The sequence below is a fragment of the Podarcis vaucheri genome, assembly GCF_965113315.1.
Source record: "Podarcis vaucheri genome assembly, chromosome: 6".
Lineage (NCBI taxonomy): Eukaryota > Metazoa > Chordata > Lepidosauria > Squamata > Lacertidae > Podarcis > Podarcis vaucheri.
The window spans coordinates 100,213,653-100,225,970 of record NC_138764.1 but is presented as its reverse complement, the minus strand read 5'-3'; the positions used below and the strand labels follow the sequence as shown (position 1 = coordinate 100,225,970).

Genomic DNA, 12,318 nt, shown 5'->3' with positions numbered 1-12,318 from the left:
ACTCACTGTGCCGGCTCCCACTAAATTTTAATCTCACCTCTGCCATGCAGTCACTAGATGGCTTTAGGCAAGCCGTATCCCTTACCCTTCTTCCATTTCCAATATTAGAATAATACTTAAAAGGTAAAGGGACCCCTGACCATTAGGTCCAGTCGTGGCCGACTCTGGGGTTGCGGCGCTCATCTCACTTTACTGGCCGAGGGAGCCGGCATACAGCTTCCGGGTCATGTGGCCAGCATGACTAAGCCGCTTCTGGCGAACCAGAGCAGCGCCCAAAACACCGTTTACCTTTCCGCCAGAGCAGTACCTATTTATCTACTTGCACTTTGACGTGCTTTCGAACTGCTAGGTTGGCAGGAGCAGGGACCGAGCAATGGGAGCTCACCCCATATCGGGGATTTGAACCGCTGACCTTCTGATCGGCAAGTCCTAGGCTCTGTGGTTTAACCCACAGCGCCACCTGCATCCCAGAATAATACTTACTGACCCATTATACCCAGTTCTTGCATGGATTACAGCACGGCAATGCATGTGAAGCATTTTGAACACTCTAGAGCAGCCTTCCCCAACTTGGTGCCCTCCACATCTTTTTGGACTACAACACCCATCAGCCCAGCCCAGCATGCCTAGTGGGCAGGGATGATGAGAATTGCAGTCTAACATTGGGATGGTGCCAGATTGGGGAACTCTGCCGTAGCAGACCCTCCAAGTGTCCCTATTTTCCAGCGACAGTCCCGGATTTACAGAAGCCGGCCCGGTTTCTGATTTGATCCTGGAATGTCCCACTTTTCCTTAAGACGTCTCTATTTTCATCAGAGAAAGGATGGAGGGCGTGTTAGGGCACCGCTATTTTTCATCGGAGAAATATTGGAAGATATGCAGTTATGCAACCCCCATGCAAAGGAGATAAGTAACTATACAGTCATACCTCGGAAGTCAAATAGAATCTGTTCCAGAAGTCCATTCGACTTCCAAAACATTCAAAAACCAAGGCACGGCTTCTGATTGGCTGCAGGAAGTTCCTGCAGCCAATCAGAAGCTGCAGAACCCACATCAGATATTCAGGTTATAATGAATGCTCGCAAGCCGAAACGCTCACTTCCAGGTTTGCGCCGTTTGGCAGCCAAAACCTTTGACTCACAAGGCGTTTGACTTCCGAGGTACGACTGTACAGTGGTACCCCGCAAGACGAACGCCTCGGAAGACGAAAAACTCGCTAGACAAAGGAGTTTTTCGTTTTCTTAGCCGCTTCGCAAGACGCATTTCCCTATGGGCTTGCTTCGCAAAACGAAGCTTGCCCCGCAAGCTCCGGGGATAGCGGGGAAGCGCAGCGCGTCTTCCCCGCTGTCCCCGGACCTCTTTTGAAGCAAGGGGCGGCGGGGAGAAGATCGCTTCTCCCCGTTGCCAGCCCCGCAATCTCCGGGGACAGAGGGGAAGGCACGCGAGCCTTCCCCTCTCTCCTGGGACCCCTTTTGAACCAAGGGGCGGCAACGGGGAGAAGCGATCTTCTCCCCTCCGCCCCTTGCTTCAAAAGAGGGGACAGAGGGGAAGGCGCGCGGCGCTTCCCCTCTGTCCCCGGAGATTGCGGGGCTAGCAACGGGGAGAAGCGATCTTCTCCCCTCCGCCCCTTGCTTCAAAAGAGGGGACAGAGGGGAAGGCGCGCGGCGCTTCCCCTCTGTCCCCGGAGATTGCGGGGCAGGCAATGGGGAGAAGCAATCTTCTCCCCACCGCCCCTTGCTTTAAACTGGTCTGGGGACAGAGGGGAAGGCGCGCGGCGCTTCCCCTCTGTCCCCGGACGGTCTCCATAGGAACGCATTGATTGATTTTCAATGCATTCCTATGGGAAATCACGCTTCGCAAGACGAAAAACTCGCAAGAAGAAAAAACTTGCGGAACGAATTAATTTCGTCTTGCGAGGCACCACTGTACAACCCTTAGAAGACATCTGAAAACCGCCCTGTGTAGGGAAGTTTTTTAATGTTTAATGTTTTATTATGTTTTTATATATGTTGGAAGCCGCCCAGAGTGGCTGGGGCAACCCAGTCAGATGGGCGGAGTATAATTATAATTATTATTAAATAGGACGTCCCTATTTTCATCAGAGAAATGTTGAAGGCTTTGCTGTAGAGTGCAGTATTTCTATTATTACTTTCCTCCCTATTGAATTATTTGGGTAGGTTTGAACAATTTGGGGCAATTAAAACGTTAAAAGTTAAATAAACTTTCTGGATGGAGGAGTGTTAACGTATATAAAATTGTACATATGGTTGATTTGAATATGTTATTATTATGCCCAATGTATCAGCCGTCTGGGGGGTTTCACTGTTTGTGTTTTGGTTGTTGGTAAAAATAAAAAATAAATTTAAACATTAAAAAAATGTAACACACACACAAAAAAATTACTTTCCTCCCTTCCTCTCTCATGCCACTTTTCTGTTCCTTCCTTCTTTCCTTCCTTCCTACAGCTTATCCGGGTGCCCCATCGCCGCTGCTGAAAAACTAGCCAAATCTCACGAGAAGCAGCAGCCCCCAACTGGTGACCCATCAAAGAGCAGCTCAAATTCTGATCGGATACTCAGGTAAATAGACAAGTATTTCCTAAGCCACCTGCTTCTCTTCCCTCCCTCCCTCCAACTGCCACCAATAATATAATATCTGAGAAAGAACAGCAAGTCACCACTTATGCAAGTGCCAGCATATCTTGTTCCTGCTGATGCTTTTCTTACTGTCAAATGTCTCTGCAAACAGTTATAAAAAAAGTAATTGATGTTTCTAGGCAGGGCATGGGAGGACAACGAATGGCTTCTGTAGCATCAATTAGTGCCGAGACAACAGGCCAAAGGGTTTTTCACAGTGCAGCCATACTGCGTCCGTACTGGTTACACTGCATTGCAAACTGACAGAGAATTACAGCTATCATATTGACATTATGAGGATGGAGGCAGAAAGCCACAATCCAATATTTCAATTTCTGTTATATTGTTAACACATCCCCAAGCCCTTTTGTTTCTTACGACTGTGTAGCTTTCAGGAGCAGAACTTGTCTCTGATTTAACGATCAGAGAGTTTAGCATGCTTGCTCCGTGGAATGACTATGTTTTTGAATATGTACAATCGTGATATATTTGAACAGGTAATGACGGAAGATGCATGGGAAAGCAAATGTCAAAAGATTTTGAATAAATGGCCAAGTTATAGGAATTGGATAGCACGGGGGAAGCCAACCCAAGCATCCAAATTAGAAAGAATAATCTGTGCACATGGTTAAAGATTTGAAGAGAGAACAATTTTTGGGGGGGAGGGGTTAAAGGGGAGGGAGGAAGGGGGGAAATTAGGATAAATGAGTAGGGACAAAAGTATATACTGTTATATTAACAGTTGCCATTAATCTGATTTGAATTAATTTTACAATGAAATGATTTTAGAATGTTGTATCATTTTACTGTTGTTAGCCGCTCTGAGCCCGGCTTTGGCTGGGGAGGCCGGGATATATTATTATTATTATTATTATTATTATTATTATTATTATTATTATGCATAACTAATAGGAGGATGATTTTGATGCATGTTATTGTTAGATTTTCGACTGAATGGTGTGGGGTTTTTTTGTAAGTTATTCGACGTCCCTGGATGAAAGTGTGATTATAAAGAATGGAAAAAAATTATTAATAAAATTTAAGAGGCACTTAGCACTATTAGAAAAATAAAATAAAAATGCTTGCTCGTGCCACCCCTTCACCAGCTGACTACAGATTGTGCCAGCCAGACTAGAAACGGTTATATCACACACACACACACACACACACACACACATATCAAACCTCTTCCATCATGGGCTTATAAATTTGGAACAAACTACTACACTGTGGATGGAATCCAGCATAGCGCATAGTCTCTCCCATCAGATTTCTTCTTGCACAACAGAATATTCCTTCCTTTCTTTACCACACAATGCACCCCTTAAATTTGTTCTATGGGATCCTCCAACCCTCTGGAACAAATTTGGGGGTGGCATGTTGTACTCAGGCCTGGGGAAGAATGAATTCCTGTTGTGCAAGGAGAAATCCTTGTATTTGACTAGACATGGTAGTTACAATCATTTTTTTAAAAAATCTATTATAATCCTCTTGCAAAAAAACGCCCGCACCCTTGTTTATAGTATTTCTTCCATCTCTAAATCTCACCACGTGGTTTCCCCACAATAGATGTCATATTCTACGCTCTCTGTGTTCGAAGTACCCGCTGCTTTCCTTCTCACAAACAAAGCCAATAACTCATATTTTGTTTTTCAAAAGCCTCCCCATGAAATTACACCCGGAATGGAAACGTTCTACGCGAGTCTCAGTCTCTCCTTTTCTCGTCCTCTTCAGGCCGATGTGCTTTGTGAAGCAACTGGAGGTGCCTCAGTACGGGAGCTACAGGCCCAATATGGTTCCTGCCACGCCAAGGGCCAACTTGGCCAAGGAGCTGGAGAAGTACTCCAAGGTCACCTTCGATTATGCAAGTTTTGATGCTCAGGTTTTTGGCAAACGCATGCTTGCCCCAAAGATTCAGACTAGCGAAACCTCACCTAAAGCCTTTAAATGTAAGTTGGAGCTGGTCACGGACACTGCTTTGGAATGTCCTGGAGGGTGTTTTGTTGTTTCTTGTTGGTGGTGCATAAGTCTTGCCCTGTGCTGGATCTGACCAAAAGTCGATCTGGTCCAGCTTGCTGTTTTCGCAGAGCAACTACGAGTCTCCATGGTTTACCCCAGGGAACCAGGGGGTTCCATTTTGCTGTTGTGGCTAGTAGTCACCGATAGACCCGCAGTCCATACATTACAGTGGTACCTTGTGTTACATACGCTTCAGGTTACATACGCTTCAGGTTACAGACTCCGCTAACCCAGGAATAGTGCTTCAGGTTAAGAACTTTGCTTCAGGATGAGAACAGAAATCATGCTCCGGCGGCGCGGCAGCAGCAGGAGGCCCCATTAACTAAAGTGGTGCTTTAGGTTAAGAACAGTTTCAGGTTAAGTACGGACCTCCGGAACGAATTAAGTACTTAACCCGAGGTACCACTGTAGTCTAATTCCTAAAACACAGCTAAGCTATCAGCTGTCACCAAATCCTGTGGCAATGGATTTCATAAACTGATTACTTTTTTTGCAGGAGTTCAGCCTATTGTCTATCCTGAACCTTCTTCTGTCAATCCATTTCATTGTGCAAATCTGTGCTTTAGTTATTTACAAGGGACAAATTAACTGTTACCTGCAAACATGTGTAATGTAACCCGACGGTCCTTTTTTGCCTTGAAAAAGCACCTCAGTGTAGAGTTGGTGGGTGGGGGGCTCTTTAACCCTTCCCTGCCCAGTTTCTCTATTCCACATCAACGTGTAGCAAACCAGTGGGTTTCAAACAGATGTTTGTAAGTACAGGCTGATCCTGGTGATAGTAGCCTTTGAAAATCAAGTACATAGGATTATATCCAAATAAGTTCTAAGGACACAAGAAGAACGTGCCTGATCTGGCCAACATCCTATTCTCATGGGTAGCCCAAAAGTTGAGCCTGAACACAAGAGCATTGTCCCCTCCTGTAGGGTTGCCATATTTCAAAAAGTAGAAAGCAGGACACCTCAAAAGTTGCTGAGGTTTTTTTTTAGGAATATCCAAAGATTGTTGATCCCCAAGCTGTTGAGCTTTTTTCTTTTTCTTTTTTCTTTTTTTACAAAAATGCCAAAAAAAGTCGGTTGACTTGCCTAAGATCCAGGACAAAACACCACCTTTTGGAAATTCCCCCAGGATGTCAATGCCGCCTTTGAAATCTCAGTAATGTCCAGCAAAATCTGGCAGACATATGGCAGCCCTAACCTCTTGCACAGCCTTTCTCAACCTGTGGGTCCCCAGATGTTGCTGGACTACAACTCCCATCCCCCCTAGCTAGCAAGGCCAGAGCTCAGGGATGATGGGAGTTGTAGTCCAACAACATCTGGCGACCCACAGGTTGAGAACCGCTGCTGTTGCAGCTTCCAGCAAGTGGTATTCAGACACGTATCGCCTCTACAGGGCATAGCCATCACAGCCTTACCCTCCAAGAATTTAGCTAATCCTCATTTAAAGCCATCCAGGTTGGTAGCCATCACTGTGGGCGTGAATTCTCATACCGTATTGGCCCGAATATAAGCTGCACCCACAAATAAGCCGCACCTTTAAAATTCATGGAGGGGGGCGAGTGAAAAAGACAATACCCACAAATAAGCCACTCCCTTAAAATTCCGCAGGCGCTCACACCCTTGAGTCTTTTTCAGCAGCGCTATCATAAAAGCCAATTTTTGTAAGGTTGCAAATTTAACTTTCCACTGTCGGAATTTGGAAAATAAAAAAGTGCGGCTTATATTCAGGCCAATGCAATAATTTAACTATGCACTTCATGAAGAAATACTGTCTTATACCTACCCTGAATTTTCCAGCATTCCGCTTCCTTAGCTGCCCACGAATTCTAGTGTTACAACTGGGGGAGAGAGGGAAAATGATCTTGCCACTTTTTCCATGCCTTGCGTAATTTTATAAACTCCTATCAAATCAGCTCCTACTCACCTTCTCCCTAAGCTAAAAAGCCCCCAAATACTGCAGCCTTTCCTTACAGGGTAGTTGTCCCACCCCCTTGATGATTTGGGGTGCCCTTTTCTGAACCTTCTTGGAATGGGCCCAGTGAAATGAATGGGCAACTTAAACGAGTCTGAGCAGGATATGGTTGGATGCAATCCATTGCTCTCTCTGCACAGCCTTCCTCCTGGGTTCTGTTTGTAGCAAGATGCTGATTACCGTATTTTTTGCTCTATAAGACTCACTTTTCCCCTCCTAAAAAGTAAGGGGAAAATGTGTGTGCGTCCTATGGAGCGAATGCAGGCTGCACAGCTATCCCAGAAGCCAGAACAACAAGAGGGATTGCTGCTTTCACTGCGCAGATTCAGAATATTTTTTTTCTTGTTTTTCTCCTCCAAAAACTGGGTGCATCTTGGGGTCTGGTGCGTCTTATAGAGCGAAAAATATGGTATATGTAGAGAGAGAGAGAGAGGCTTGTGTGAATCCTTGAGCAATTGTTCCGTTGTGGGAGATGAAAAGCTCTGTACTTTTTTTGAGGGCCAGGGGAGCATTTTGTTCCCACAAGGCAAATACTAGTGTGAAGTGTGCCCATTTTCATCCTGCTAAATGCGTTCCGGTGGGCGAGGGAAAGAAAAAGGACAGAGAGGCGAAGCTTTCCTCTTTCCCACCCCTTTGAATTCCTCAGAGGCATCCAGCAATACAGTTTTAATGGAGAAGATTGCAGTGTTCTGGGAACTTGATGGCGCACTCAGTTAGTGGCTAAACCTTTCACCCTTAAGAGGACCTGCTCATATATTTCTCATTCTCCTCGACAGCCCACTTTCTTTTCACATCATTTTATACAGCAGTGTCATTGGTTAAGAAAAGATGAAGAGCCTTTCCTGGACCAGATCGAAAGGTCTAACTAGTCACATTTCTAGTGACCAATTAGGTGCTTTGGTGGAGTCCAGAAGCAGCATGTGAACACCCCATCCCTATTGCATTCAGTAGCCTAAGCTGGGTTTCTGATAGCCCTTGTGGCTAACACTGTTTGGGGGCGGGAAGAAAACATCCTCTGTGAATTTATCTAATCTCCTCTTAAGCGAAGCCAGCGGTCATCAGTACATCTGGTGGCAGCAAATTCTATCAACTAATTACGCGTGGTGCAAAGAAGCACATTATTTTTCCTGTCCTAAATCTACTGCTAATTGATTTCATTCAATGACCATGAGTTCTATTATCACGAAGGGAAAGAAAACATCCCACAGCCACTTTTTCCACACCTGTGTGCTAGGTATTTATTCCAAAGCGACAATTCCTTTTGTTTGCTTTAAATATATATATTAATATACAGTGGTACCTCTGGTTACATACGCTTCAGGTTACAGGCGCTTCAGGTTACAGACTCCACTAACCCAGAAATAGTACCTCGGGTTAAGAACTTTGCTTCAGGATGAGAACAGAAATCGTGCTCCGGCGGCAGCAGGAGGCCCCATTAGCTAAAGTGGTGCTTCAGGTTAAGAACAGTTTCAGGTTAAGAACGGATCTCCAGAACAAATTAAGTTCTTAACCCGAGGTACCACTGCATTTTTGCAAGTTCTGTATTGGTAACATGGCTGGAGTTATTGCTCCTGAAATTCACTGCTCTAATTTTCAATTCTGCACAGAGTGTATTCAAGATTGTGCTGCTGAAACTTGCTAAATCCTTTCCCCACCCACACCCCGAACTGAAATCTGAAATCAGCAGGGCCGTCTTTAGTATATGAACCACCGGGGTGCAAAAATCCGCCCATCGTCATCGTCCCCCCGATTGCCGGTGGCCAGGAGGTTCCTGCTCTCCGCCACCGGGCCCAAGGGAAGCACCTTCCTGCTCCAGCCCTGCCAGCGAAAGGCAGAGACCTCCCAAGTTTCCCCTTTGAGGGGGAGACCAAACCCGGCGGGTTTTGTCTTGTCAAGCCTCCGCAGCAGCGACATTGCATTCCCATGTGCTGCCACCCAAGGGTTGCCCTTTCACTTTTCACATTTGCTACTCCCAGCGGTGGGCACCTGGCACCCTCCCAGAATTCGGCGCCCGGGTGCCCCGCACCCCTTGCACCCCCGGGTAAAGACGGCCCTGGAAATGAGGCATCTGGCTCCGGAAGCCTACTGCACAGGATTGATTTTTTATTTTATTTTTTTGCACCTGGTCCTTTGCCAACCTTCATACATCACCCCCCCTGTGTTACTCCCTTTTTGCAGCCAAACCTTTTCCAAAGGCCTCTTCCCCCGGCCACAGTCCCTCCAGCAGTTACGTGAAGAGCACTTCGTCTTCATCCACAGGCTTCGACTATTCCCACGATGCGGAAGCTGCGCATATGGCTGCCACTGCCATTTTGAACCTCTCCACGCGCTGCTGGGAAATGCCTGAGAACCTCAGCACCAAGCAGCAAGATCTCCCCAGCAAGGTGAGTGTGAAATGGGCTTCTAAACCAGGTAAAAAGGTAAAGGTAAAGGACCCCTGACAGTTAAGTCCAGTCGCAAACGACTCTGGGGTTGTGGCGCTCATCTCGCTTTGCTGGCCGAGGGAGCCGACGTTTGTCCACACACAGTTTTTCTGGGTCATGTGGCCAGCATGACTAAGCTACTTCTGGCAAACCAGAGCAGTGCACGGAAACGCCGTTTACCTTACCACCGGAGCGGTACCTATTTATCTACTTGCACTTTGACATGCTTTCGAACTGCTAGGTTGGCAGGAGCAGGGACCGAGCAATGGGAGTTCACCCCGTCGCGGGGATTTGAACCGACAACCTTCCGATCAGCAAGCCCTAGGCTCAGTGGTTTAGACCACAGCGCCACCCATGTCCAAACCAGAGATATGAGTAATTGAAGGGACAGGTGTTAAAGCAGAGATTTCCAGGTGAAGAATGATTTTGGATTGTTTCCAATAGCTGGGGAGCCATGACCAGCTATGGCCCTGTCCCATATAACCACCTAACTAACTTCCAGGGGATGAGGGGTACTTGAAGTTTAGTCTCAAGTGGTAATTTTGGTACATGTGAGGTTTGTACAGAGGAAGACCTTTATGGATCAAAATCAGCATATTGAAATACAGTTGTACCTTGGATCCCAAACGCCTTGGCTCCCGAACAAATTGGCTCCTGAACAATCAAAACCCGGAAGTTAGTGTTCTGGTTTTCAAATGTTCTTTTGGAAGCCGAATGTCTGATGGGTGTTCCGCAGTTTCCGATTGGCTGCAGGAGCTTCCTGCAGCCAATCAGAAGCCACGCTTTGGGTTCCAAATGTTTTGGAAGTTGAATAGACTTCTGGAACAGATTCCATTCGACTTCCAAGGTATGACTGTACACTTGGTCTTTAGCAAGACCCGAGTAACTGCTGGACTGGGTGAGGCCGAGGCAATCCTTCATATGTCAGAAGTTGTGCCAATTGCACATCCCATTTAAGTTTCAGCTTGCAGGTGCTTCCAGATCCATATGGCTCAAAAAGCTTTCAGTCAACTTTAATTTGTATGCTGCTGTGACCTTTATAAAGGACATTGAAGTGAGGCAGCAGGAAGTTGGAGGGATCAAAATATTTCTATGGCTTGCTCAACTTTAAATGCCAAAGTCAGTTATGCCCTTTGGACCAAGAAATTATGGGTAGATAAGACTTGCTTTGTCAGCATCATGCCAATACAAAATAAAATGTATGCTTGTAGAAAACTAATTCAGGAGTCAACCTGTTCAAATTTCCACTAGAAAAATATTTCCTGGACTAACACACCCCTTGTGCCAAATTCACATGGAAGCATCCTTTGAACTGGCATCGCCATGATGGGCTTATGCATTTATCTTTTGTGATTTGCATTTACAAAGGAAGTATTGTGATTGTGCAAATCATGGCTGTCTCAGGTATATGCCCCACCAGGAGGAACCTATCCATACAAGTGGTTCTTCCGCTCAGCCCCTGTTGAGTTATGAGGTCGCTTCCAGCCATGAACTCTCCTGCAGGCAATTGAGGGGGTTTCACTGAAGTAGCCATAGCAGTCAAAAGGGACCAAATCTGCATCTGATGCAGTCGCCATCCACAAATCAGAACCCAAGCAGTCCACTGTGGCATAGCCAGACAGATGAGGCACACCGCATTATGGTGTCGGGACAACAGGGTCAGGGCCGTCTTAAGCATATCTGGCACCGTGGTGCAAAGCTCTGTCCAGCGCCACACCCCACACCCCGTTTCCCAGAGTTTTTTTTAGGGAGGATGGAACTGCCGGTGGGGCTAGAGGAGGCAGGCAGCAGCTGGAGGGTGGCTCCTCTGGCAGGGAAGAGGCGGAGGCTGGACGCAGCGCCTCCTGGCTCAGCTGGCCACTTCATGCCATGGTGGCTACGGAAGATGGAGGCTCCAGGCGCGGTGATGCTTCGGTGCGGCATAGTGGAGGCAGGCGAGGGTGGCAAGCTGATGCCAGGAGGTGCCACGTCCAGCCTCCGCCTCTTTCCTGGCGCCCTTCAGAACTTGGCACCCCGGCGCCCCGCGCCTCTAGCCTCTATGGGTAAGACGGCCCTGAACAGGGTACTGAAGGTGATTGCGAAAGCCAAGTCAAGGCTGTTGTTTCCTTCATTTCAGTCAATGGACATTGAAGTGGATGAAAACGGGACTCTGGATTTAAGCATGAACAAGCACCGGAAACGGGACAGCGCCTTCCCCAGCAGCAGCAGCTGCAGCAGTAGCCCCAGCATCAAATCCCCCGATATATCCCAACGCCAAAACAGCACCAGTGCCACAAGCAGCACCATGACCTCACCCCAGTCCAGCCACACGTCCCGCCAAGATGAATGGGATGGGCCCATCGACTACACCAAACCAAATCGACAGCGGGAAGAGGAGCCAGAAGAGGTAAGTAATCACAGGGGCAAGGGCACGGCCAGGGCCGTCTTAAGCATATCCGGCACCGGCACAAAGATCCCTCCAGTGCCGCTGCCCCCTTTCCTAGAGTTGTCAAGCTTTTTTAAGGAAAGATTCCCAAGAGTTGTTGACCCTTTTTTTAGGGAGCTGACACCATGCTTACACATTATCTCTAAAGCAGGACTCATAGAATCATAGAGACCACAAGGGCCATCGAGTCCAACCCCCTGCCAAGCAGGAAACACCATCAGAGCACTCCTGACATATGGTTGTCAAGCCTCTGCTTAAAGACCTCCAAAGTAGGAGACTCCACCACACTCCTTGGCAGCAAATTCCACTGTCAAACAGCTCTTACTGTCAGGAAGTTCTTCCTAATGTTTAGGTGGAATCTTCTTTCTTGTAGTTTGGATCCATTGCTCCGTGTCCGCTTCTCTGGAGCAGCAGAAAACAACCTTTCTCCCTTCTCTATGTGACATCATTTTATATATTTGAACATGGCTATCATATCACCCCTTAACCTCCTCTTCTCCAGGCTAAACATGCCCAGCTCCCTTAGCCGTTCCTCATAAGGCATCGTTTCCAGGCCTTTGACCATTTTGGTTGCCCTCCTCTGGACACGTTCCAGTTTGTCAGTGTCCTTCTTGAATTGTGGTGCCCAGAACTGGACACAGTACTCCAGGTGATGTCTGACCAGAACAGAATACAGTGGCACTATTACTTCCCTTGATCTAGATGCTATACTCCTATTGATGCAGCCCAGAATTTGATTGGCTTTTTTAGCTGCCACGTCACACTGTTGGCTCATGTCAAGTTTGTGGTCAACCAAGACTCCTAGATCCTTTTCACATGTACTGCTTTCAAGCCAGGTGTCACCCA

The 12,318-nt window shown here is 47.1% G+C and overlaps 1 protein-coding gene across 4 annotated transcripts in view; it reads left to right on the top strand.

The window, feature by feature from the left end:
* Positions 1-12,318, top strand: part of MYT1 (myelin transcription factor 1) — a 175,697-nt gene that overhangs the window by 109,319 nt on the left and 54,060 nt on the right. For 3 of the 4 annotated variants that reach the window (XM_082225858.1, XM_082225856.1, XM_082225859.1), the window contains exons 10-13: positions 2,466-2,579; positions 4,371-4,585; positions 8,803-9,008; positions 11,164-11,433. In XM_082225858.1, the coding sequence (XP_082081984.1) occupies positions 2,466-2,579; positions 4,371-4,585; positions 8,803-9,008; positions 11,164-11,433 (805 nt within the window). The remainder of the gene's footprint in view (positions 1-2,465; positions 2,580-4,370; positions 4,586-8,802; positions 9,009-11,163; positions 11,434-12,318) is intronic. The other variant, XM_082225857.1, reaches the window with a different exon arrangement.